Below are 27,886 nucleotides of genomic sequence, written 5' to 3' on the forward strand. Positions count from 1 at the left end.
GGTGATCATTAAAAAATCTGGAGACAACAGATGCTGGAGAGGATGTGGAGAAACAGGAACACTTCCACACTGTTGGTGGGAGTGTAAATTAGTTCAACCATTGTGGAAGACAGTGTGGCAATTCCTCAAGGACCTAGAAATAGAAATCCCATTTGACCCAGCAATCCCATTACTGGGTGTATATCCAAAGGAGTATAAATCATTCTGTTATAAAGACACATGCACACATATGTTCATTGCATCACTCTTTACAATAGCAAAGACCTGGAACCAACCCAAATGCCCATTGATAATATACTGGACAAGGAAAATGTGACACATATACACCATGGAATACTATGCAGCCATAAAAACCAATGAGTTTGTGTCCTTTATAGGGACATGGATGAATCTGGAAACCATCATTCTCAGCAAACTGACACAAGAATAGGAAATCAAACACCACAAGGTCTCACTCATAGGTGAGTGTTGAACGATGAGAACACATGAACACAGGGAGGGGAGCATCACACACGATGGTCTATTGTGGGTGAATAGGGGAGGGACAGCTGGGGGCAGAGAGGTTGGAGAGGGATAACATGGGGAGAAATTCCAGATACAGGTGACGAGAAGATGGAGGCAGCAAACCACATTTCCATGTATGTACCTATGCAACAATCCTGCATGTTTTGCCCATTTACCCCAGAACCTAAAGTGCAATAAAATATATTTTAATAAAATATTATCCTGAAATACTTGAAATTATTTTGAAACCAGGTACCTTGGATGACTAGCCCAGGGTCCGGTATGTATTATTTTACTTTGTTTATTAAATGTGCAAGCCAAACCAAGAACTAAGCAAAGCATTTGTACACACTGCTCTTCAGCATTACCTAACACCGCTAGAGAGTGCTCCCTCTATCTAGGCTGTCAGTTGTGGACTATGTTCTCCCTTACCTGAGAGCTGGGTTTTTACCATAAGTGTATATCCTAGACGTTTTATCATGTAAGATAATCCTGCACATTTTCCATAAAATGTGAATAGGAATTCTAGCTCTCTCATGTGACAGAAATTTAAATTTAAATGGTTTAATTGCTATGTGAGTAGTCTGTTTCCCAGCAAGATGGGGCAGTAGCTTTCTTACCTTTACAATTTAGGCCGCTTTCAAACCAGCATTTGGAAAACATGAAAGACATCATGAAACTATGTCCATTTTCAGCCAAGAAATAGAGTAGAATGATTTTTTGTAGACTTTGGCATTGTTACAGTTTCGTTCATTTATTCTATAAGACCATTTTTTTTCCTTCTCTTAAATGAGTACCGTTTTTGAAATTTGGCCTGTTTCTTTGGAAGATACTGTTCTCCCTCATATAGGATTGTATGATTTATTTCAGAAAAACAGATTGTTTCCAAGGGAATTTTTTGATTCTAAATATGATAAAATGTGAAAACTATTATTGTGATATCTATGAAAAGCATTCTGGAGGAAAAAAAGTATTCAAATTTGTATAGTTCTTGGGATAAGTTTGAATTCATTCAGTTACCTCACAAATACATAGATGCCTGTAGGGCAGTGTAAATGAAAGATTGTTGTATTCCAGCAATTTCAGCTTGACTGACAAGATAGTGTTTAAACTATGGAAAGCATTGACAAATTGAAAACCTTTAGCTACCTCACCTAAAAATAAGGCCATGTACCTGGAATCGTTACTGCTTAGGAATACTGAATTTGGGGGGAGGCCACTATGATATTAGTTACTCAGGCCTTTGCTCTGATTTCACTAAATACTAAATTAAAGGGAGCTATTGCTTTATTATTTTGTCACCCTTTAGTGTGACTGGTGAGGCAGAAGTACAATAGCTGGAGGTCCTGAAGGGGCCTACCATGCCATTGTGGTTGTTATTCTCTTTATTGTAATAGACCTCCGTAGAGTGCAAGGAGAGGTAGAAAAGAGAAACCTGTTAGCAGGAGCATGGTTATAATTTGTGTTTTTTATTATCCATGACAGGATCCTAAAATTACACCCAGATATCTCTCACAGTTTCTGAAATTGAGTTTCTGAAAAAGCACTGTAGTAGTAATAGAAGGTAAAGTGCAGAGTTCCAAAGAAATGAGCTGTGAATTGAACCTGCAATGGAAATTGATCCTATCAGTCAGTTTTTGCTCTTACTCATAGAAAAACAGGACTGAGTGTAGAAGGAGCCAGGATCACTGATTAAATAGGATGCTGAAGTGCTGGAGGCTAGAAGTAGGCTTGCTGGTCCCTGAGGTCAGGACTGCAACTGGCAGACTTCTCTGCTGGAAGCCTGGCTCAAGCTGGCAGAAAAAGAACAGAATGAAAAATGCTGCAGGCATCAGTGGGTGAGTTGGTAAGAGCTCACCAAGCTTCCGGTGCAACAACCAGTGCACTTGTCCCTAGGGAAGCCATTCTCATCTCTTATCATGAGTCAGTGGCCCACAGTGGACTGTGTGGCCTCAGATTCATGCCAGTAGGGCCTGTCATGATACCTTTTCAGGGAAGAGGAGAGGCATCAGTGTGGCCAGAAGGTGTGAGTGTGAAGAAAAATGGCCTTGGAATCGATTCCATCATCAGTAGCATCTTCAGGATTGTGAGAAAAGAGGAGAAATTTCCTGCAACTGGTGGTCCTATGAAAACAATTTATTGCCCTGTTGTCTAACTGTAAGAGATTTATATTGTACACACAGTGCATGTAATGCTATGCCAATATTTCGGTGGGCAGTGTTTGTATTCTACTCCCAGAAATGCAGTGTGAGTTCCACTAAATGCCGTTAGCCTACCAAAATTACACATTTCTGGTTATGAGGTTGCCATTTGTTTCCTACAATGTGTCATATTTCTAAAATGATGCCCTTCAGAGTGTTAGTGATCATCAGCATAACTCACTAGAGTAAATGTCCCTGTGGAATGCCTCATTCACAGTTAGCAGCGCACCAACGGAAATCGTTCTGCAGAAACACTAAAAACAAAGGTATTATAAAACACTAACTTAAGATGTAATTATTATAAATCCATTGCTGGATCAGAATTTAACTTTGCAGAATGGCAGAAAAAAAAGAAACATTGAAATCAAGCAGTTTGCTTAGTATGAGTTAAAAGAATTTTCAGATTTACTTAATCATTGGGCATAGCCTATCGATACTATCATTAAAGGAGGCTGCTGTCATAAGTACATGGTAGCACACGGAATTTCATTTATGTTACCGTGTGTATCGTCTTTACCATCCATTTCCCCAACTCACTTAACTTTGCGTTTGGACCTTGGTAAGAGAAAATGACAGTACTCCATCTGTCCCTGTGTCATGGTGTTGATTCAACTTCTCCTGTAAGCTTTTGACAAATGGGAGAAGTGTTTAGCAATCAGAGTCAAAGAGGCCTTCATCCCTATCCTATGTTGATGTGACCCTTCCTACCCCCACTGATATTGACCCTGCCATGTTGATAGCAACACATTAGTAGACACAGCAGAACTACAGGCCATAGTCAAAAGCTCACAGAGGGCACAAAGGAAAATACTCTGCAGAAGTGAGTATTTGTAAGATAGTTTTGCTTTGGTTGACTGTAGTTTTGCTTTACGTAAAGATGCAAGGCAGTGAGTACCACCCTCTTTTCATCTAAGATTTAAACCTCATACAGCCTCTGTCTCCAGTCTGATTACCACTCATGACAATAGGGAATTTAGATCTTTGTCATAGAAATGATTGTTTTGTGTTAGGCTTAGCTATAGGACTTGGCAAATGTATGGGAAATTTGAGACAACTTTACTGTGGTGGAATTCTAAAAGGTACTCACAGAGAAAAGTAGTGCACGTTTCAAGAAAGCTTGACCAGTAGACAGACAGAATCCTTTGTTTTTAATGCTAGGACTTAATTTAAATATATATTTTCTTGGCTAAGGAATACGGAATGATGCAGACTTATTTATGCAGTGGAAAACAGTTTTCCATTGAAATTAAGTTAGAACTGTGCTTCTTGTTTAAACTAATATCTGAAGACTTTAGTCATTTTATTACTCAGTAAAATTGATGAAAATCTTAAGAAAATGCATTAGAACAGTCCTGTGATGAATAGGAAACCTGTGATTAATAAGGAAAAGCGAGAAGGGACACATGTTGATCTGTTTATGTATAAGGGATCTGGAGCTTACTAGAAATTTTTATGAACATTCAAATAATGAACGATTATATAAAATTGGGCATTTCCTTTAAGTTGTAAACGTTACTAATCTGGGAAAAAAAACTTTCAATGTTATTTCTAAATAATTTATTTATGACATTTTCCCTACAGAAGTAATTTAAATATAAAATATTAATTTTGTAATAAGGAGCATTCTATGAGAATGCCTCTCACGATTTCTTGGTGGAGTTTTCGTCCTTGGTTCTTAGATTTATTACAGGACAGAGTAGCATGAATGATCTTCATTAATTCCATTTTATGATTACAGCAGGTATCTGATAAATTCTACATTGCATATTTAACATTATTCCACTTTAAACATTTTCATTTGCAAGAGGTTGTAGGTAAAAAGGAGGGATTTTAAGTTCTCTCTATGGCATAAATGATGGAGAAAACAGACACAAGGAATTTATGCACAAATAGGAATCAAGAAGTGAACTTCAACAATAGTCCAGACAGGTTTGCAGCACCCTGAAGTGCAGGCCATGCTCTCTGGTAGAGCTGAATTGGGGAATATGGCCTTGATCCTTGCTTCTACGAATTAGCAGGAAAAGGGAGAAGAATTCCTCTCAGCACTTTTGCCTCAAGTTTAAATACATTGGATCTTTATTATATTGTACATTCTTTGGGCATGTTTTAGGTAGAGTCTTAGTATCTTTAATATCCTGATTTCTTCTTACCTGATTCTCTTTAGTTTGGTAGAGAACAACAGTAGAGTGGGAGCAGCATTATTTGTAGTTGTCAGATCTAAATTCAAGTGCCACAGCAAACCCTGACCCTGATCAAGTTATTGAGCCTACCTTGGTCACAATTTTTATCTTTATATATTAGAAATAAAAATATTTACAGGGCTATTTTAAGGAATAGAGAGTATATAGAAAGCAACTTACACATAGTAAGTGTGCAATAAACTGTAGCTTTTATATCAAGTTTATTGTCTCTTCTCAGCTGTATATCGCTTTACATTCATATTTGGTGAGCACACTTCAGACAAGCAAAAATCAAAATTATTAATCAAATGGTCTATGGATGTACAATGCAGAACATTTTAGGTTAGGCTTTTCCTAAACTTCTGAATGCTAAATTTTTTGTAGCAGTGCATGGTACATTGTAAGTGCTCGGTAAATGTTATTTATGTAGTAGTATTTATTTTCATCATTATTTCCTAAACAAATATAAGCTTTGTCTGCATATATTTTATTTTTTTAACCCCAAGCTTTTATCAGTTTTTTAACCCCAAGATTTTATCAGTTTTTTTTAAATACTGTAAGCTCTGAGATACATGTGCAGAACATGCAGGTTTGTTACATAGGTATACATGTGCCATGGTGGTTTGCTGCACCCATCAAACCATCATGTAAGATATTTCTCTGAATGCTATTCCTCCTCTAGCACCCCACCAGCTGACAGGCCCCGGTGTGTGATGTTCCCCTCCCTGTGTCAATATGTTCTCATTGTTCAACTCTCACTTAGGAGTGAAAACAGGTGGTGTTTGGTTTTCTGTTCTTCTGTTAGTCTGCTGAGAATGATGGTTTCTAGCTTGACCCATGTCTCTGCAAGGGACATGAACTCATCCTTTTTTATGGCTACGTATTATTCCATGGTATATATGTGCCACATTTTCTTTATCCATTCTATCATTGATGGGCGTTTGGGTTGGTTCCAAGTCTTTGCTATTGTGAATAGTGCTGCAGTAAACATACATGTGCATGTGTCTTTATAATAGAATGATTTGTAATCCTTTGGATGTATACCCAGTCATGGGATTGCTGGACCAAATGGTATTTCTATTTCTAGGTCCTTGAGGAATTGCCACATTGTCTTCTACAATTGTTGAACTAATTTGTACTCCCACAAACAATGTAAAAGTGTTCCTATGTCTCCACATCCTCTCCAGTATCTGTTGTCTCCTGATTTTTTTAATAATCGCCATTCTAACTGGCATGACATGGTATCTCAATGTGGTTTTGATTTGCATTTCTGTAATGACCAGTGATGGTGAGCTTCTTTTCATATGTTTGTTGGCCACATAAATGTCTTCTTTTTAGAACTGTTTCTTCATATCCTTCGCCCACTTTTTCATGAAGTTGTTTGTTTTTTTCTTGTAATTTTTTTTTAAGTTCCTTATGGATTCTGCATATTAGCCCTTTGTCAAATGGATAGATTGTGAAAATTTTCTCCCATTCTGTAGGTTGCCTGTTCACTCTGATGTTAGTTTCTTTCGCTGTGCAGAAGCTCTGGAGTTTAATTAGATTCCATTTGTGAATTTTGGTTTTTCCTGCCATTGCCTTTGGTGTTTTAGTCATGAAGTCTTTGCCCATGCCTATGTCCTGAATGGTATTGCCTAGGTTTTCATCCAGGGTTTTTATGGTTTTAGGTCTTACATTTAAGTGTTTAATCCACCTTGAATTAATTTTTGTATAAGGTGTAAGGAAGGCGTCCAGTTTCAGTTTTCTGCATATTGCTAGCCAGTTTTCCCAGCACCATTTATTAAATAGGCAAACCTTTCCCCATTGCTTGTTTTTGTCAGGTCTGTTAAGATCAGATGGTTGTAGATGTTTGGCGTTATTTCTGAGGCCTCTGTTCTGTTCCATTGGTCTATATATCTGTTTTGATACCAGTACCTTGCTGTTTTGGTTACTGTAGCCTTGTAATATAGTTTGAAGTCAAGTAGCATGATGCCTCCAGCTTTGTTCTTTTTGCTTATGATTGTCTTGGCTATATGGGCTCTTTTTGGTTCTATATGAAATTTAAAGTAGTTTTTTTCTAATTCTATAAAGAAAGTCATGGTCGCTTGATGGGGATAGCTTTGAATCTATAAATTACTTTAGGCAGTATGGCCATTTTTATGATATTGATTCTTCCTAACCATGAGCATGGAATGTTTTTCCATGTGTTTGTGTTCTCCCTTATTTTCTTGAGCAGTGGTTTGTATTTTATTTTAAACCATGCCAAAATGCTTATATTCTCTCCATGTCATTTAGATTTCTGAGTTTGAAACTGTACCTTGAGCTTGGGCTAAAACAAGAATACCAAGAAATTGTCATGAATAGGCAAGAAATACTTTAGCATTGATTGTGTGGAATTCTATTCAGATTGAAATTCAAAACCACCTGTTCTGCTCAGAAGTTTATATTCTCTAATCATATTATTTCATGCACAATTCTCAAGCTTTTACTCTTATGCTTTTCAATTAAGTAATTATAAATTAATGTTTAAAGATAAAACACATGTATCAGTGTTAAGATTGGTTTATTTCATCAGAGACCTAGAGGAAAAGAGGCTTAAATAAGATAATATTTAATTTTTCCTAATGAAATGTTTGGAAGTAGGAAGGTCAGGGCTGGTATGGTAGTTCTGTGATATCAGAGACCCTGGCTCCTCCTTCATCACTGCTTTGAATTCTTAACATTTGCATGCTTCATGGTTCACCATGGCTGCCTGAGCTCCGAACATCATGCTCCATCCAGCTAAAAGGAAAGAAGAAGGATGAAAGATGGTGACCCCCTGCCTTTTAAGAACAGCTCTCAGAAACTGTTTTGGACATTTCGTCTTATATGTCATTCATCAGAACTTATGCACGTGGCCACATCTGTCTGAAGAAAATAATGGAGCCTTTCATCTTTACTCTGGGTAGCCAAATGCCTAACCAAGATTTAGGGATGTTATTATCCAGGAAGGAGAGGAGACCAGGTGTTGGGAACAAGTGGGAATCTATGTGACATTTGGGCTTGACCTGAACCTTTATCTTTCTTCTCTCTCATGTTTCCTTTTGTATTATTTTCTTAATAGATCCCATGCGCGGCCCAAGAAAACTAGAAGTAGTGGAGGTCAAATCTCGTCAAATCACTATCCGCTGGGAGCCATTTGGATATAATGTAACTCGTTGCCATAGTTATAATCTCACTGTCCACTACTGTTACCAAGTTGGAGGACAAGAACAAGTGCGAGAAGAAGTAAGCTGGGATACAGAAAGCTCACACCCTCAACACACGATCACTAACCTGTCACCATATACCAATGTCAGTGTGAAACTGATCCTCATGAACCCAGAGGGCCGGAAGGAAAGCCAAGAACTCATAGTGCAAACAGATGAAGACCGTGAGTAGCTTTGAATGATATGTTTATGTAAAACCTGTTCTTTCAAAAAGCAACTTTTGTTTCTTTTGAGATCTTTGCAGTGAAGATGGAAGAAAGAACCACTTACATTGTTGAACAACTCAAATATGTATCTGTACTCTATTCTTAAGCCTGATTGAAAGAGGGAAAAGGGAGCAGAGATGTAGAAATGTCATTCTTTATTACACATATAGTTACTTTTCTACATATAATCATTCCATATTGCTCTCAGTAGTTCTTTATTCAAGTTTTATTTCATTGGACTGAAAAATTGTTGTTTTGGGTATTAGATTATTTATATAAAATCATTGGATGGAAAAACTGTTGTTTTGGGTATTAGGTTATTTATATTAAATGCTTATCTAAATATAGTTAAATCACATTCTGAAACATTTTTCATAGTTCAGATAAAAATTCAGTATGAAATAGAGGCTGTCCTTGCTTTTTAACACAGTCTTGAGAAACTTTAAGTTGGTGGTCATGAAATAGATCATTTTTCTCCACAGGAACAATATTGAAACCAGATATTACTTTAATAAATTACTACTTAACAAATAAACCACGCATGTCACCAGTAACTCATCAAAAAGGCAAATATATAGGAAACTTCTATAATAACTTAAAATAGTAAAATTTTGTCTTGAATCTCATAGCATGGATATAAATGTTCTTTTGCACAGATGATACAGGGAACCCTTGTATATAATAATGTATTCATATGGTAAATAAAATACAGTGATAGTATATCATACATTTGACCTAAAATTCATTTTTCAAGCATTAAAATAAGTGACAAAGAACATGGAAAACCCGTTAAATGAATGAATGGACTCTTTGTAAGAAAAGTAGTTGTTTAGCTTTTTGTTTCTTCATGTAACTGATAATGTAATTTTGACCATTGATTACATCGTGAGTTAAATGTTTAGAAGGATACCTTTATTGTTTCATTAAAAGAACTAAAAAAGGATTTTTGAGTGTTTTTACATATCCACCACCTGCATATTTCTACAGAAGAAAAACACAGAAATAGCTAGAGTAAATGGGGCGCTCACTGCACATCCTCTCTCCTCTGTTATTGTCCCTCCGGTCCTGTTTGTGTTGATTTCTCTCGAGCAGTAGTTTGAGAGGAAGTCTAAGTTTGATGGAAGCCCCTCAGTCAAGGTTGACATCAGAAGCTCTAATTCTTCCAATTCTCTCTCATCTCCCAGGAGCGGAGAAGATGGTGCCCAAATTGTCAGCCAGTCACGGCTGGCTCCTTCCTGCCCTACATTTCTCTATTGACTCTTGTCCTAACTTCTGTTGTTTCTACTTCCAAAGTTTTAGATTGTTCTTTTCTGTCAACTTCCACATGTTCAAATCCTTATTATTTTATGCTGAAATTTCTATAATTGTTTCGACCTTTTCTTTGTGGTTCTAGCTTTTTTCTACTCCAATGCCCCTCCCACCACCCACTCTTTCACTAACTAATCTGAAAAATACATTTTCATCTTGGCTATCTTTCTACAAGAGTCTTCAGTGGCTCTTCCACTTAACCTTCATTCCAGTGCCTTGGCTGTCAAGATCTTCTATATTGTTGGCTCATATTCTAAGAGGAATAACTTCTTCGCAGCAGCAGCTTGTCCTGCAAAGCCATTCCTGTGCTGGTCCCTGTCCTACGCTGTGCATCCTGGGCTTCTCGTGGTTGCCTAATTGTTCTCCTCAGCCAGTCAGGGCCTCTCCTGGGGGCTTCTCAGGCTCACCCACTCTGCTCCCCACTGAAGCTCTCGTCACATTTCAGGTCCTTCGCAAAGCTGTCTGCAGCTCTTTAGTCCACGTTACACATAGCCTTCTGACCTTATTTGTATTTGTAAGATCCTTAAATCTCTGACCCTCAATTTCTTGATCTGAGAAGTGAGTATAATAACAATTCTTAGTTACATTAGGGATAGAGAAATTTACATGGACAGCTGGTTGTAGCTGCCAGAGAGGGGCCTTTCTTCGTGTTGTAATGATTTGTAGCCACTCATTATGATTCTTCCTTGCTCCCTCATTATTCTATTTATATACATATATTTTTTCTTTTTATTGTAAACTACTTGACAAGAAGTACCATCTGTTTTTCTTCTATGACAATGTGTATGAAATTGAGTAATAAACACCCCACAATACTTTCTATTTAAATGAAACAATAAAGTATTGTTGATAAGCATTTAATTCATGTTTTAATAAACAACAATGGTTACATCAATGAGATAAATAAAATACAGTCATTTCCAGATATGTATTGCTAAAGCATGAACCTATTGAACACTATTGGTTTCAAATTGAGAACTGTTATGAGCTAGGAATTCTGTTAAGTTCCATCAAAACATGAGGACAGAATCACTCTTTAAATTATCTTGCTAGTCCCTGAACCTGGAGCATACATTACTTCCAAATAAAAATCTATTGTTTTCCTAGCACGGTAGCATTTCATTAATTAGCAAAAATTTTAATTTCAAACTATATTTTCTAACCTGTCCCTAAAAAAAGACTTCAGAAAAGGCAGAGAGAGGAAAGAAACAGAGTAATTGTCAAACAATACCAAGTTTGAAGAGAGAAGAATTGGTGAATCACTTTGTTTATACATTACCAAAGGTTACAATTCATTGAACATTGTGAGTTGTATTGTAGTATAGTACTGTTATAGAAATATAGTTTATTTCATCAGAAATTGTGTGGGGGAAAAAATTACATTTTATTAATGTTAATAAAATCCTGTACAGCCCAGGGATAAGTTGTACAAACTTTGATATTATGGCTTTATATCCCAGATCCTTAATTCTCAGAACTTCTAAAAATGGGTATTAGACCTAAGTTACTATGAGGTACTGTCCTCTCTAATTTAATTAACAGTCAATTAATTATTTATTAATATTGTCTTAATTTTGTCTTTTCCTAACTGAAAGTGATTATCTGAATCCCCCTTAGGGTTTCATGTCAACTATTCCACTGCCATCTATCACAGGGTCTCCACCAATACATTCTAATAAGTTCATCCTTCTAAGACATCCTCTGCCTAACATGATTTTGAATACCTTCTATGTCATAGTGCAGTTAGTATTTTCTTTTATACTAATTGAATGAAATGAAGATTTCTTTTTTCTAACTCTTAACTTTCTTTACATTTGCACAGGGATTAATATTTTCAAATAAGAAATATTATCACAAAATAGAGTCACTCGTCCTAGTTATCTTGATGCTGTGAGAAAACTGAGGATGACCTGATCATAAACACTGTTGAGGTTAAGAGGAAGAGACTTAGTTGAGTGTTCTCAGGCATGGCCTGTTTTAGTTCAACTTCTAATTATGATGAATATTTTAGTCTCGGAGCTTGGAATCCAAATTTTCTTAGAACTCACGAGCGTTGTCATTTTTAATGTTTTTTTTTTGTTGTTGTTGCTTCAATGTGGTCGTATATGAATTTCTTCAACATAGGACTAACAGTTATCTTTATATTTATGTGCTATTAAGGATTTGAATATTAGAATTAACTTGGCTGGGTATAGTGCCTCATGCCTATAATCCCAGCACTTTGGGAGGGGAAGGGAGGAGGGGATTGCTTGAGCCCAGGAGTTGGAGACCAACCTGGGAAACATTGTGAGACCCCATCACTACAGAAAGTAAAAATAAATGAGCCAGCATGCTGGTGCATACCTGTGGTCCCCGCTACTCAGAAGGTTGAGGTGAGAGATCACTAAAACCTGGGAGGTTGAGGCTGCAGTGAGCAATGATAGCCCCACTGCACTCCAGCCCAGATGACAGAGCAAGACCCTGTTTCCAAAAAACAAAAGATCAACTTAATCCAACTTCACTTTAAGAATGAGGCAAATGACACCTAAAGAGGTTCAATGATTTATTCAAATTGCATAATTTAATCATTGGATAGTCTTAAATCAGAACCCAGGCCTCCCTTATGACTCAGTATTCTTTTTCTGCCAAACAACACTTGACTTTAATTGGAATAACTGTAAATGTTCTAGATTTACATAAAAGTAGCTCCTCATCTCAAAAACGGCATACTATCTATGGGTCCTTTTGAAATTCTAGGCAGTCTTTCCAATCTGTGGTAGTCTTAGCAGTCATTGAAAAGCAATTCGTATCCTCTCACAATCTAAAACATTATTTCCAACCCCTTTTTAAAAAGTTTATTGACATATGTTTGTCCATTCACCATTTGATGAATATTTGGGTTGTTTTCACTTTTTGGCTATTATGAATAATGCTATGAATATTCAGGAAAAAGTTTTTGAATTAACATTTTTTTCACTTGTCCTGAGTACATATCTAGGAGTGAAATTGTTGGGTTATGTTGTAAATCTACCTCTGTTTAACCAATTGAGGCACTGCCAAAGTGTTTTCAAAGTAGCTGCCTGACTTTACCTTCCCTCCAGCAGGGTGTGGGGTTTCTGATTACTCTTCCTTCTTGCAACACTTGTTATCATGTTTTTTTCATTATAGTAATGCTAGTGGGTATGAGGTGATATCTCATTGGGGTTTTGATTTACACTTTCTTTCTAGCTAATGATACTGAGTATCTTTTCCTTTGCTTGTCAATATTTGTGTATCTTTTTTGGAGAACTGTTTATTCAGGTCCTTTGCCCATTTCTAATTGTAATATTTGTTATCTTATTATTGGGTTTTAATATAGTTCCTTTCATATTCTAGATTACAAATCTCTTATATATGTGATATGCAGAAACCCTCTCCCATTCTGTGTCTTGTCTTTTCTTAATAATTCCCTTTGATGCCCAAAAGGTTTTCATTGTGATACTGTATGGTTTATCTAGATTTTCTTTGGTTGTTTTTGCTTTTGGTGTCATGTCTAAGAAATTGTTGCCTGAGCAAAGGTAATGAAGATTTACATGTATGCTTTATTTAAGAGTTTTATAGTTTTCGTTCTTACAGTTAAATCTTTAAACTATTCAGATTTAATCATTACATATAGTGGGAGTTAGAAATCCAATTTCATTCTTGTGTGTGTGGTTATCCAGTTGTACCAGTAGCATTGGTTGAAAAGATTATTCTATCCTTATTGAATTTTCCTGGTACTCTTACTAAAAATCAATTTACTGCAAATGTAAGGGCTTCTTGAGTATTGGGATTCTCAGTTCTATTCCATATATATATATAATGTGTATATTATCTCATTATGCCAACACCACACTGTGTTGATTACTGTAGCTTTGCAGTAAGTTTTGAAATCGGGATGTGTGAGTTCTCTCTGACCACTTATTGGTCATTCACTTCATAACCAAACAGTTTGATCATGTACCCCAAAACATACACATATTTATAAACAGTATAGCTATTCTATAAATAGCATGCACATAGTAATACACTAAATTGTATATAACTTGAAGCATATTAAAAAACTACATTTAAAATGAAGATGGGATAAATAATATTTTATAATAATACTGAATATTATTTTATAGAAAATTGGCAAGTAACATCTTCACTTTTGTTAGATTTTCTTGCACACTTATAAGGTGTTACGTATTTTAAGTTTTGAAAATGGCATCAAACTTCCCTCAAATAATGTACAGTATTAACAAATAAAATAATGTTTAAAGACTAAATTGTTATTTCATCTACATCAGCATCTACTTTGTATGTATTTTAATAGATATACCAATACAATAGTTCATATATATTTTCGGCATGCTTTTATCATTCAGTGTTATGGTTATAACTTGCATCCATGTGATATATACCTGTCATTTATTTTCAATCTTTTCAGTACTTTATCGTATAACATAACTTACTAACCACTTGATTCGTTTCTGATTTATTATTATTAAAAAATCGCTGCTTTGTTAACATTTTTGTATATGTCTCCTGGTGCATATATGCAAGAATGTTGCTAGGGAATATGCCTGCATGTGGGACCATTGGGTCATGTGTTCTGTGCATCTTCAGCTTTACTACATACAATCAATGATTTTCTTATGTGGTTCTACCAGTTAACACTCCGACAAGGAGTATGTGAGAATTCTTATCACTTCAAATCCTTCCTCATTTCTTATGGAAGAATAAAAACGTTTATTTAATAGGTGAAACTGAGCTATAATTTATTAAAACTTTTAAGAAAAAGGTGATAAAATTTTTATAATCAGGACAGTGTAACTAAAATGGTTTTGGTTTCAGATTTTTAAAGAAAACTTAAGTATATGTGTGGACTATTAAAATCTTATTTTTCAATAGAAGGTTAAAACCTATCAAGTCTAGAAAAATCTACTTTTTAATTGTTTATTACTTAAAGATTTATCTCCTCCCACCCTCCTTTAGTCCCAGGTGCTGTTCCCACTGAATCCATACAAGGAAGTACCTTTGAAGAGAAGATATTTCTTCAGTGGAGAGAACCAACTCAAACATATGGTGTAATCACTTTATATGAGGTAGTATATCTGTTTGTTAGTAATTTTTATTAGAAATTATCATGATAATATAGGCTATCTAGTATTTAAAAATGCACAATTACATAATATATTTTAAGAAGTTTAATGCTTTCAGTAGTTACAATGGTTGTTATATGGAAGAAAATTGTAAAAATAAGTTTTTGAATTATGTATAATTTGAGGATTTAGCTTTACAGTGAGTTTGACATTTCCAGATTATGTGTTATTGTATGTTAAGACACAGCATTACATTTAAAAATTATCTTTATTAAAAACAATAATTATTTTGAAACATGCATTGATTATAAGACAACCACAGAACCCTATTCTTGCTTAGCTATTAAATATTTTACTACTGAATTATAGAAGGACACTGATTATCCATTTAATAAGGTCATTAAAAATTGTCTCAGAGGTAGCAATAGAATAATGTCTATTGGTTTCTTCATATTAGCAAAACATCCTTTTGACTCTGTGACATAGTTTTGTCTACTGAGGCATATCAAATGGCTGAATGATAGATAGAAGAGAAGAATTTGATGAATTGTTCAAGGAAAAAAATAACAGCAATAACGGGGTGACATTCATTATCACATCTGTGTGAGCATCATTTCACTATGCCTATTGTCATAGAAACAAGCAGGTGTGTTTTTTTAAGCTAGCATTAATTTGAATGCAAATTTAACAAAATTATATGTTGTAAAGTTTCTAAAAATCATGGCAGATCCTCATATGGAACCTCTGCTTGAATACCTTTCAGAACCACTGACAAAAGCCTGTACAGATGAGCTGTCAGACAGTGATCACCGGTAATCCTCTTCCCCGACCAGCTAGCCTCATGTTTATGTTTCCTTATAATTTTTGAAAATTGGTGTTGAAACACACAAAAAAATTAATTCAAAGCTAAGTAAAGAAAGATAAAAGAAAAAAGTTGATTTTGTGCTGTTGTCGATCCTGTTCATTGGCTGCTTCATTGTAAAAGAATTGAATATTGTGCAAATTCAAGGCTCAGCTTTTATAGAGCTAAGTGTTGTAAACAAATCAAGTAAGTTCATATTTTTTTACTCAGTGATGAGAATCTTTTAGTTTTTATTTTAAGCTTCATCACCATTTTTAGGTCTTAGTTTTGGGATTTTTACCTAGTAACAGGATTTTTAACTAGGAAACATACAGTCTTTGAAATGAACCGTAAGTACCAAGCAATAAGGTCACCTGTCCTAAAAGCCACATGTTTCTATCTAGACAGACAGAAAATAATAGCAAGAGTCTTTCCTTTTAAACCCATGAGAGATATAGCTCTGTGTGGTAAGTCACTTTAACATAAAAACAGTGGGAATAACAATTATTCAAAGGAAAAACCCATTAATCTCTCTGATTCTGCAGCTAGAACCTCCCTGTTAAACACTGATCTAAACACTACCCCAATGGGGATGTATGAAAGTGTCATAAATCAGGGCTTTAATCAGATATGTGTAAGTAGAACAGATTGGTTGAGTTTTCTCAGGACCAAAGGGGAAAAATGTGATCTAGGCTGTAGTGATTAAATATAAGCTTTCTGGCCAACAAATCTTTCTCTGTTTCCCTAATGTTTTCTGCAAGTGTGAAGGAAGGGAGTCCCCGGGTTCCTCCAGGTAGGCCTTAGTTGGAGTCTCAGGAGCAGCTCTTCTTGAGCTGAGATGTGCCTCTGAGCTATGACTCACCCAGCCTATGCCAGAGTTTACAACAGGCACACACAGCTTCCTCCCATAGCTGAAGATTCATGTTGAACCAGACTCGGTCCCTCTCTGAAGAATCACAGACTTCTGAGACAAAATTATGCTAAAGAAAAAAAACCCACTTTGCCCCAAAAGAAGCAGGGACCATAGTAACAGAGTATTCTGTCATGGAGTCACATTTGAATACTGGTAAAAATCAGAAGGTAAGATAAATTGCCATGGTTGGAAAAAAGTTTAGTAACCAATGACACAGGTGTTTCTTTAGGGAAGGCAGCACACAGGATAATTTTTGAAGGAAAGGAGAAAAAACAGATGGAATATTGTTGATGTTTGTGCTAGACCATTCTTGCTTGGCTATAAAGAAATGCCAGAGGCTTGGAAACTTATAAAGAAAAGAGGTTTAATTGGCTCATGCTTCTGCAGACCGTACAAGCATGGCATCTGCATCTGTTCTGGGCGAGGGTCTTAGGAACTTTATGATTGTGGTGGAGGGTGAAGGGGACCAGACACATCACATCGCGAGAGCAGGAGCAAGAGAGAGCAAAGTGGGGGAAGTGCCACACTCTTAAATGACCAGCTCTCCTGTGAACTCAGAGCAAGAATTCACCTTCATCATGGGGGCAGCCCAAAGCCATTCATGAAGGATCTACCCCCATGACTCAAACACCTCCAACATTGGGAATCACATTTCAACATGAGATTTGAAGGGGACAAGCATCCTGACCATACCAGTGTGGGACATGGGTATGCTGTGGGTTTAGGTTATTCTTAGTTCTCTCTTTGCTTATTATGAAAGATACACAAAAGCATTAATGACTGAAAATGGCTAACAGCATTGTTTCTTCCAGGAGTTACGCAGTTCACAGCCTTACATGATTCTTCCGGTTTTCTTCCTTGCCAACTCCATTCTCAGCCTTTCAGCACTAGCCTTGCTTCTCTGACTTTCTTGTCTTCATTCTGGCTCAAGTCCTTCTCATAACTTGCCCCTCCGCCTCAGCCATTTAATTTTATCAGTCATCTTGCAACCTGGGTCTATCAGTATACCTTTTCTTAATAGCTATCAAAATCTCTTATTTTGTTGAGTTGTCAGTTTAATACTGCCCTCTGAAAGAATACTTTAAGTACAGAAGTACTCAAAATAAAATATCCTCACTTCCCAATTTTACTTTTCGAAGGTAACTATTATTAACAACTAGATACATGTCCTTCCAAAATTTTCCAAGTTATAAACTCTAGTGCAAATTCATTAATGAATATAAAATGGATGTAATTTAATAAATGTTATCAAACCCATCATTTTATTACTTGAATAAAATGCCATATGAGACTCTCACCTTACATCATACAAAAATAAATACCAGATTCATGCTCTAAACACAAAAGTTAAACTTAGAAGAACCCTCTAAGAAAAATATAGGAAGACATTTTTGTCATATATTTTTCTAAGCTTGATATAAAACTCAGCAGTCATTAAAAATAAAGATTGACAGATGGTATGTAAAATTTTAAACTTCTGAATGATGAAAGACACAATGAAGGAGGTCTGAGTGCAAACAGAAGACTTGGAGAGATTATTTTCAGCACTTACAGCAGTCAACAGGCTGGTGGCTATAATATACAGTGACCTGATACATAGTAATAAGAAAAATACAAAACATTCTATTAGGAAAGAAAATGGACAATGACACTTCAAAAAAAAAAATCACGCAGCATGTAAGCATATGGTAAAGTACCTACCCAACCTTACTAATGATTAAGAAATGGAGTAAAGCAAGTGCTGCAGAAGTTTAAGTTTCTGTAATATCAAGTGTTAATCAGTGATGTGAAGAAATGTGTACATGCATAGCCTGTTGGTGGGAACATACATTTTTTGTAGGCAATTAGGGAGAATCTATCAAAATGTGAACATTGCATGCCAAACCTATTTCTAGAAGTTTATTAGTAATACTCCCCAATGCACAAGGATATTTTGTCCAAGTATTTTTATTGTACCCTACTAACTTTATGTATTTCTAGTGAGTAAATACCAGACTCCTGGTCATGAGAGTAACACATGGATTTTTTTAAAAGCTTTAGTATGTCTAAGATAATGGAAAAGGAAAACAGTAGAAAAGGTACTGTTCCTTTTCTATTGAAGTAACTGCTCCATCAGCAACCAACTGTGAAAAGAATGAAATGAGTTCCAATCTCAGGCACTGAACGCATGAGTGTGTGACTAGAGTATCGGGCGCAGTTTTGGTTGCACGCTTTAATCAAGTAGAATGGTCTGTATCTGCCAGCTGATTGGGACATTCAGGAAGCTAGAGTTGAAGACACCTTCAAATCCTGAACCTGGATAACTGGGCTGTTAATCACCATCAGCTGAGATAGGTGGTTATGTAGAGGGAATAAGAATTTAGGGGCCATGGTAAGAAGTTTGTTTTCAATACTTAAGGGGTTCTGTGATCTAATTCAACTCTGTATTTATAGTGCCATCTCCCACTATTTTTCTTCTGGAACTCAGTGAGCCATGCATATGGAATTGTCTTTTCTCCAAGAGCCTTCTGAGCCATCGCACACCCTGCTTTTGCTTAGATTCTGCCTGTGCCATCCCATCGCTCTCCTCCTATAGCAGCTCTGCTTTCTTTGGGTATTTTATTCAAGTACTGCTGTACTTTCTCTTGAGGCATCCTAGGTCCTTTCCTCCCCTGAAATCAGATTTAATTATTCATTCCTTTGTTTTCTCAGAATAATTGCTTAAACCTCAATTAGAGGATGGTGTTTTATGCTGGCTGGAATTACCATCAAGTCACACTCTAGAAGATTTTGATCCCCCTCTACTTTAATATGCAAGTCAAAGATTGCACATTATTCTATCTTGGTTTCCCATGAATCTTTCAGTTTAGAATTTGAGGCTTTAAGTAGAGGAGGAGAAGACAATTTTGAAAGATTTCAGGCACTTAACTGCAAATCAGAAATCATCAGATAGAAGCAACACTTTACTCCATCTCACCCAAATCTAACCCTCACACATGATGTTGAGATCTCGGTTTGCTTTTGACCTGGTGTATCCCATAACAGTACCTACATCCAACACAGTAGCAGCAGCATTCTTTACAGAGGCTTCATTACAGTGTTCTGGACCTTTAGCCAGGGACAGAGTAGAAGTGCAGAAGCCTCCTGACTTCCTTCTGGGAGTTTCCTGCTGTACTGAAGTACTTAATAGGCACTTAATAAACATTTGTTGAATGAACAAGTGAAAAAGTAAATGCTGAGACTTGTACCAAATTGTCAAAGAGCTATGTCTGGAAACCAGCTAAGAACCCCATTGTAGCTTATTCTGCAACCACAAGGCTTTTGGCAAGTCCAAGCCCCTCAGCACCGCTGGAACAGCAAGTCCCTTAGTAAAGGGTTTCCTTGGTAGTCTCTGCAGGGGGAGCAAAGATCCCTTGTCTGAGTGTTTACAGGAACACATGCACACACCTGCTCTCCCCAGTAGTTTTAGGAAAATAGATACTGAGTGCCAAATATTTACTGATCACAATGGGATCAGAAAAAAGAATAAAACATCAGTCACTCCTCAGAAAGAAGATATAATTACATGAAATGTTCCAGTTCCTCTGGCATATTTAAATCATGATTTAAGATCAAAGAAGAGATTCACAGCACTCCACGATTCATTGCCCAGTGAATTGTATGAACAGTCACAACACAGGCATTCAGTGGATCTAGTGATTGTTAGGCCAGGTTTAGGAAGGCTTTGCAGATATGCAGAATGGGAACCTGCACTGGGACATAGATGGGTACTTTTTTATCCCAGTCTCATCTTTGGAAACCCTCCCTCCCTTTCTCCTTCCCTCCATCCCTCCCTTTCTCTTTCTTTCCCTTTCTCTTTCTGCTTTTTTTTCATTTGGTTTCTATGACAGCTTTCTCTCCTTTGACTTTCTTCCTGTATTTCTGGCTCTTCTGTTGGCTTCTCCTCCTCTGTCCTGTATTAAATACCTACATTCATTAGGGTGTGGTAACAGGCTACCTTCCTCTTTTTCTAAACTTTCTTCCTTAGTGCCCCCTCCATTCCAGAATTGAATATTATCTCAATGCTCACAGCCTAGTCTCTTCCAGTCTCAGCTTCATGTCATACATGTGTGTCCACCTGACTGCCATGGGCTTTTCCAACTTGATGTGTCCACCCGTGTCTGTACATTTCTCCTCATACATTCCATTCTTTTCAGTACATGGGACCATCTTCTGATCAAGTCCAAAACTTGGAACGTATCCTTTATTCCATCCTCTTTTTCTTATATCCACTCCATCACTGAGTTCAGTCCATTTTTCTCTAAGAGATCCCATCCTTTTCCTCCCTTGCTGTCTGTACCAGCCCCACCTTGTTCCAAGCCTCTCTGTTCTCTCCCTTGTGCTATAGCTCTAGCCCCTGGACACTGCTGTACTTCCGAGTGCCCTCCCTACTACCTCAATTGCCCTCAATCAAATCAACTTTCTACCTACAGTCAAGGTGAACTCTTTATAAGGGAAATTAGATCATTTTATTTTCATGCTTAAAAATATTCAAGGGCTTCCTCTTGTATGTATCCGCACTTCTTATCCTGGGTTGCAAAGCACTGTACAGTATGATCCTGCCCACTTCTCCAGCTCCCAAGGAACCACACCAACCTCCTTTCTATTCATGTACTGTGCCCACTCACTCCTGATTCACTGCCTTAGTTCCTGCTGTTCTTCCCCAGACTCTCAGCATGACTGACTCCTTCGGAAAGTTAAGTCTCTTCAACTTAACTGACACTTCAGTGGGCCCTTCCCCAACCACTCGAAGAGGCTGCGTAATAACCTCTGTCTCCAACAGTTCTCCTTATTTTAGCACCCTGTTTGTTTCTTCCATGGAGCTTGGTGTTTTGCTGTCTCCCCAGCTCCTTCCCACCCAGTCCAGATTCTCAGCTTCTGAAGCAGAGCGTGTGTTTACCTGCTGGCCATGGTGCTCACAGAGTGTCAGTGTCAATCAATGTTTGAATAGAGTAAATGAATCTGAATAGGTAGAGAATGTGGAGAGAGGGCTGTCTCATGTTCCAGGCAGGTGAAAGTTTATGAGCAAAAGCAGTGTCAGAAAAGCCCCATCGGTGTTTGTAGGGCAGTTAGCCTTTATCCTCTGACCAGAAGAGAAGAGAATATAATGGAGTAGTATGACAGATTCAGAAGTAAGTTTGGAGATGGCAAAAGCAGGTCTGAAACACAAAACTAACGAGTTTGGGCTTTCTCTTTCTATCCATTTATGTTTCATTAAGGTTTCTAGTCAGGCAATAAAGTGAACGAGAGCACTAAGCTAGCTCCGGTGGGCAATGTCAGTCCTCATTTTAATTATACCCTGTCATAATTGTTGGATCATGTCCCCCTTCCCCTGCCAGACTGATAACCTCCTTCAGGGAAGGTACGATTCCTGAGGCACCGTGTAAGACCCCCAGCTCAGAACACAGTGCTTGGCACGTGAGAGGGGCTCAATGAATATGTTTTAAATGTATGGGTAAATTAGTGAGTAAACATTGGGAAGCAATTATGTAGTCATAATCGAGGTTTAGATCCACCTCCTCAGAACTGCCTGTTCTCTGAAGGTATCCGAATGGAGGGCCAAGTAAGCACACAGTGAATAGGTGGCGAATGTGCCTCTCTCAGCTGCCTGGGGGGTAGATTTGACCTTGTCTCTTCTTGACTTCCTTAACCTTGTAGAGGATGTCTGTTAGAGGGTTAACAGATACTCTGTGTGACTCCGATAGTGTCATGTACTGCAGTGATTAATATGTACAGCAAACAGCTTTCTTGCTAAAGCTTAGTTGATTCAGCCTAAATATTCTTTCAGAGAGGTCTTCTTAATTGTAATGACATGGTATAAATATAAGAAGAAAGAAGGTCAATTATCGCTTCGTATAATAACAGTGTTAGTGTTCATGCACATAAATTACAAGTAAGTTTACCTATTTAAAAGCAAGAAAAATGCTCAGTTTTGCAATTTAAAACTTTTGAATATGCCACATTTTAAAATTATGTCATTACAACCAGTAGAAGTTAGTAATCACCACTAAAGTGCATGTTCTTGAATAGTTGATGAACTCCTCAGTGAAATTCTTTTAAAAATCATTTGGAAGGGCGGGATTTAAAAGCACCTATGTTATATTTATTTTCAAACACTTCAGACTCATCCAACATGCTTTGAATATCTGCTATGTAACGAATATCATGAACACTTCTAGAACTGCACTAACTGATGTGGCAGCTACTAATCACACATGGCAATTTAAATTCAAATTTTAACTAAAATTTTCAGTTCCTCGGTCTTACTAATCATCTTTCAAATGCTCAGTAGCCAGATGTGGCTAGTGGCTACATTTCCATCATTTCAGGAAGTTCTATTGGAACACATTGCTCTAAAGAAAAGAAATTAATATGACCCTATTACTCTACTTGTGCATCAGGAATGACTGGAATCTGCCTAGGATTTATTTTGGAACAGATATCCTTGCCCATATTGATAAAAACACTTCAGTGCCCTTGTTCCCAATAGACAATAATCCTAAATCAAATTATAGCCACTAGATTAAAGATGAGGCCTTATCCTTGCAGTATCTTATCCGTTTGAGCTAGTTGTTTATTTTCTTATTTTGTTCTAAACCCATTGTAATGTAGTTTTACAAAATGACATTTTGAAAGCAGACAACTTCAAAGCATTAGCTTAACCCTGAACTCATCCTGTATGTTCTAATCTACTGGCTTAAGTTCCCCTGTCTATAAAAGTAATAACTCAACAGCTTTGGCGGACGGAGTTCCTTCATCCTTTCACTGGATTCAGAATTTCAAGAGTCTGAGTTGGAGCTTATCATAAAGGGTCTGACAGTGCATACATCAGAAGGGTTTATTGGATAAAGATGCAATCTGAGTCCATCTGCTCCAGATATTTTATCACTTTCTTATTCTTTTGCAGATCACCTACAAAGCAGTCAGTTCCTTTGACCCAGAAATAGATTTATCCAATCAGAGTGGAAGAGTTTCAAAGCTGGGAAACGAAACCCATTTTCTGTTTTTTGGACTGTATCCGGGGACCACATACTCCTTTACCATCCGAGCTAGCACAGCTAAGGGTTTTGGGCCTCCAGCAACAAACCAGTTCACCACCAAAATATCAGGTACTCTACATTCGTGAGTTGTGTCTTTTCTCAGAAGTAAAAATTTTGTCATTTTTTATTCCCGTTGTCAAGTATGCAGAGCTCACCCACACTAACATTGTATCCAGGGGAATACCCCTGGATGCCTGAGGCTCAGACTCGTGGCATGAAATGAAGTACTACAAATATTTATCATTTCGGAGCTTAAGATCCTCATGTTAGGAAGTGGCCATTGTTTTAGCAGAGCGCCTTGGAGGACTTGGGCATGAGGCAGGTTCTGTTGAGACACTCTTGTCCCCTTGTCAATCCCAAGTTGCCACAGCAGTAATGTTGGAACAATCTCTGTAATGAACCATCCGAAGCTCAGCGGAAAGACAGGCATATGGAGTCTGCTTCCTGAAGGATCAGCCTCCTTGAGACCTCTGCCAAAAGTAGCTTCTGGTCCTGAGGAGAGAGGCAAATAACACGATGGTACCAGGCACTGAAGGCCTCCAGCCTTTTGGTTTTAGAGACTCAATTATGCCATCTAACAAAAGACATAATTTGAGAAATATTTCTAGGCATGTTCAACTGTGCAGAAAATGTCTTTGTACTTCAGACTAGAGGAAATTAAGCTGCCATCTGGTATGGGATATATAACAGCAATAAAAAAATTCCCATGAATTTTGTTTCCCATTTTTTCCCCTTCAGGTATGACTGTGGAAGTGTTGATTTTTGGCTTTAAATGTTTTGTTTGGGGGTAGAGCAGGTGGGGTGGAAGTGGGGGAAGGAGCCAACTCTTGTTATCAGCCATAGTTAGGTCAATAATATTTAACCTGACCTTTATATCTTTTGTCTCATTCCTTGTTTTATATCAATAAAAGTTACTGTTTGGAGTTGAAGGAAAGGAATAGTCACAAGTAGAGTATTCTAAGTGATCAGCTAGGTTTTGAGGGAGGGTTTAGAATTTTGTTTTTAAGCAATTATAACTTAAGGGATAATTTTTCATTGTATAAGATCTTATGAACACAACTTGAAATTTAATACACTTGATATTATGTATATAGAATTAGCTTATAGGAACAGTATAAAGAGTTGGGAAAGAGAAAATAAATCTTTGGGAAATTAGAATAATTAGAGATTAGAAAACTGACACAGGTTGGAGAAAATGGGCTGGTAGAAGAAAGACCACTGGACTTGAAATAAAAAAATCTAGGTTCTAATTATGATTTTGTCAGGCACTAAGTCTCTGATTTTGATCAAATAAATTTACCTCTGTGTAAAAATTAAGATTATATTATCTAGTACATGAATTTACCATGGGGATTTAAAGACGAAATAAATGTCAATATATATACCTCAAAGCATGTTTAAAGAAATGGCTCCCGTGTAAGTTATACTACGAAGATTATTGTCATAAAGAGTGTACTTTTTAGAATAAAATAACACATTTGCTATTTTTATTAGATAAGAATTCTGATCAGTATGGTTGTATTAGTTCATTCTCATGCTGCTAGTAAAAACATACCTGAGACTGGATAACTTATAAAGGAAAGAGGTTTAATTGACTTACAGTTCAGCATAGTTGAGGAGGCCTCAGGAAACTTAAAATCATGGCAGATTATAATCAATGATTTTGACCATTTTCAGCATGCCAAGTTCAAATAATTTTATTGAAAAGCAAGAAACTTGGACATTTCCATTAGCCTATGCAGCTCACCAAGAATAAGTATTTGATTTTTATAGTGTTAAAACAGTGACAGTTTACAGGTTATATTTTCGGTTTTCATGGACCTAAGAGAGGGAACCACTCTTGTGTACAAAACGTAATTCTATGTTATAAATTGGAGTTAATTTTTAAGAAAATTGAAATGAATTTTTAATGCTGAGATAATTCAATCAGTGGAACTCAGAAGCAACTCATATCTCTTATTTAAAGGCCGGGCGCGGTGGCTCAAGCCTGTAATCCCAGCACTTTGGGAGGCCGAGGCGGGTGGATCACGAGGTCAAGAGATCGAGACCATCCTTGTCAACAAGGTGAAACCCCGTCTCTACTAAAAATACAAAACATTAGCTGGGCATGGTGGTGCGTGCCTGTAATCCCAGCTACTCGGGAGGCTGAGGCAGGAGAATTGCCTGAACCCAGGAGGCGGAGGTTGCGGTGAGCCGAGATCGTGCCATTGCACTCCAGCCTGGGTAACATGAGTGAAACTCCATCTCAAAAAAAAAAAAAAACTTTTTTGTATGTGAGACAGTTTTAAAAACTGTATTTGCAAAAAAGGACCTCGGGCTTTCTCATCGGGAGTTTCTACCTGTGGGCTGTGAAAATATGGTATGCCTTCCCACATCATAGCTCCATGTAGTGGTTTGTCTTGTTTGTAATTACTGAAGAGCTCTGTTGCTAGCATGTAAGACTTAACAGTCTACAGAAGGAAGATGCCAGGAAAAGGCCTTAGAAATAGGATTTACATTGGGAGGAGAACTAACATTTGTAGAATCATATTTGCCTGGCTCAGTCTCTCTGTTCTCTCTTTTAATTATGATAACAAACTTAGAGGATAGTTTCACCCATTTTTGAGAGATGTATAAAAGCACTTATGCTGGTTAAAGCACAACACAACTAAAAGTCAAACCCAAGCCTTTCTTACTCCAGTTCCTATGTGTTTTCCACTGTCACGCTTTTCTGAGAGCCCAGATTTTCACTAATTAATTCCAGTAAATCTCTCTGACTCCCACTGTCCTCTTTAAATCCTCAATGGGTCTCTGATACATGAAAATCCTTGACTTAGATGCAGTAACTGTAAAGTCCAGTGATTCTTTCTTAAATATGCCTTTAGCATAAATATTTTATTGAAGAACTCATATGTACAGAAAAGCACACCAATTATAAGTGCACAGCTCTATGATTTTTCATAAGATGACTATGACTGTGCTAATTTAGCCAGAATCTGAATCAAGAAACAGAATATCACTCAAACCTTACAAGCCCCCCTCATACCGTCTCCCAACTTCAACTCAAGATCACAGAGGGCAGTATGGGCTGTCTGTTCACAGCTGCCCCTGTGATTCTGTGTAGGGAATATATGTGAAGTTTGCTCATGGTCATTGATAGCTGCAATGTAAAGTAAATGCTCTGTATTCTTAATGTTCTTTGTAAAAGAAAGTAGAAACTAAACTGAGAAGATAAACCAGAAATAATGAGTCTCCCATCGTACGCCTTTTTCCCCAGCACCCTCTATGCCAGCTTATGAACTCGAGACACCTTTGAATCAAACTGACAATACCGTGACAGTCATGCTGAAACCTGCACACAGCAGAGGAGCACCTGTCAGGTATGGAACAGAGGGGTGGGCCAGCTCTAGAGAGAAGAAAACTAAATCAAGTTGATTAATTCCTCCAATGTGTTTTCTAGGGATTTGCTGCAAATCTCAGCCTGCATGTAAATCCATATCTTTATTAGCTCTAATTAAAAGTAATGACTGAGGAAAATGAAAGGGCTTTGTTGTAAGGTGATCAAGTATTGTTTAAAGGGTTTTCTTCTGATGCAAGCGTGTTGTTCTTTTGAAGATAAGGAACAAAGCCTCAGTCTTTTGAGGAGGTAGTTTTAAATTAAAAGGTGACTGCTTGCTGCAATTTGGTTACCCAAGGGCAGATGACACTTTTGTTCTCAGCTCTGTTCTTTGAATGGATGTTTGGATTTTTTTAATTTGTATGTTTACTTTGGGTTTTGTGTCATTTAATTTTTAGTAAATTGGCTAATTTCTCAATTGAATATGGGATGTATATTTGTTTTTTTAAAAAATAACCAGATGATTGGAAAGAATATTGTGAAGTCTTTATTTGAACAGATTTAATTACCAACATGTAGGCCTGCATCTTATTCCATGATGATTTATATAGCTAAGCAATTATAAAGCGTAACTTTCACAGTGACTGAATAAAATAAATTTATTATTTCTAAGACAGAGTAAAAGAATGCCTGAATAACTCTGGAATATCAACTTGTCATAAGCTCATTAATCTATATAAGTGAAATTTCTACTTGTTTCAGAGGGATTTAAATGTTTTACCTTTGCATTATCAGAATAGATTCCCTTCAAAGTCATCTGTTATTTTGAGTAGCGTACTTGGAAGAAACATTTACGTTGACAACTAAGGCATTATAGGGTTTGTTTTCATGTTCCTTTTGTAGAATTTGATTTCATTAATCTTTTGAAACCTGGCTCTATATTTGATTATGTTTTCACTTTAGTATCATAAGGCAATCAGTTAGATTTCTTTCTATTCAGTAAAATGTATATGGAGGCCTTGGTTCATAAAGTCATGAGTAAAACCAG

The 27,886-nt window shown here is 37.0% G+C and overlaps 1 protein-coding gene across 17 annotated transcripts in view; it reads left to right on the forward strand.

Annotated features, from left to right (window-relative positions):
- PTPRM (protein tyrosine phosphatase receptor type M) overlaps window positions 1-27,886 on the forward strand; it is an 858,282-nt gene that overhangs the window by 518,806 nt on the left and 311,590 nt on the right. For all 17 annotated transcript variants that reach the window (XM_017543961.2, XM_017543962.2, XM_017543951.2 and 14 more), the window contains 4 exons: window positions 7,968-8,276; window positions 14,604-14,713; window positions 23,390-23,591; window positions 26,779-26,881. In XM_017543961.2, the coding sequence (XP_017399450.1) occupies window positions 7,968-8,276; window positions 14,604-14,713; window positions 23,390-23,591; window positions 26,779-26,881 (724 nt within the window). The remainder of the gene's footprint in view (window positions 1-7,967; window positions 8,277-14,603; window positions 14,714-23,389; window positions 23,592-26,778; window positions 26,882-27,886) is intronic.

This window comes from Cebus imitator, unplaced genomic scaffold (genome assembly GCF_001604975.1).
Source record: "Cebus imitator isolate Cc_AM_T3 unplaced genomic scaffold, Cebus_imitator-1.0 Scaffold162, whole genome shotgun sequence".
In the NCBI taxonomy this organism is placed as follows: Eukaryota; Metazoa; Chordata; class Mammalia; order Primates; family Cebidae; genus Cebus; species Cebus imitator.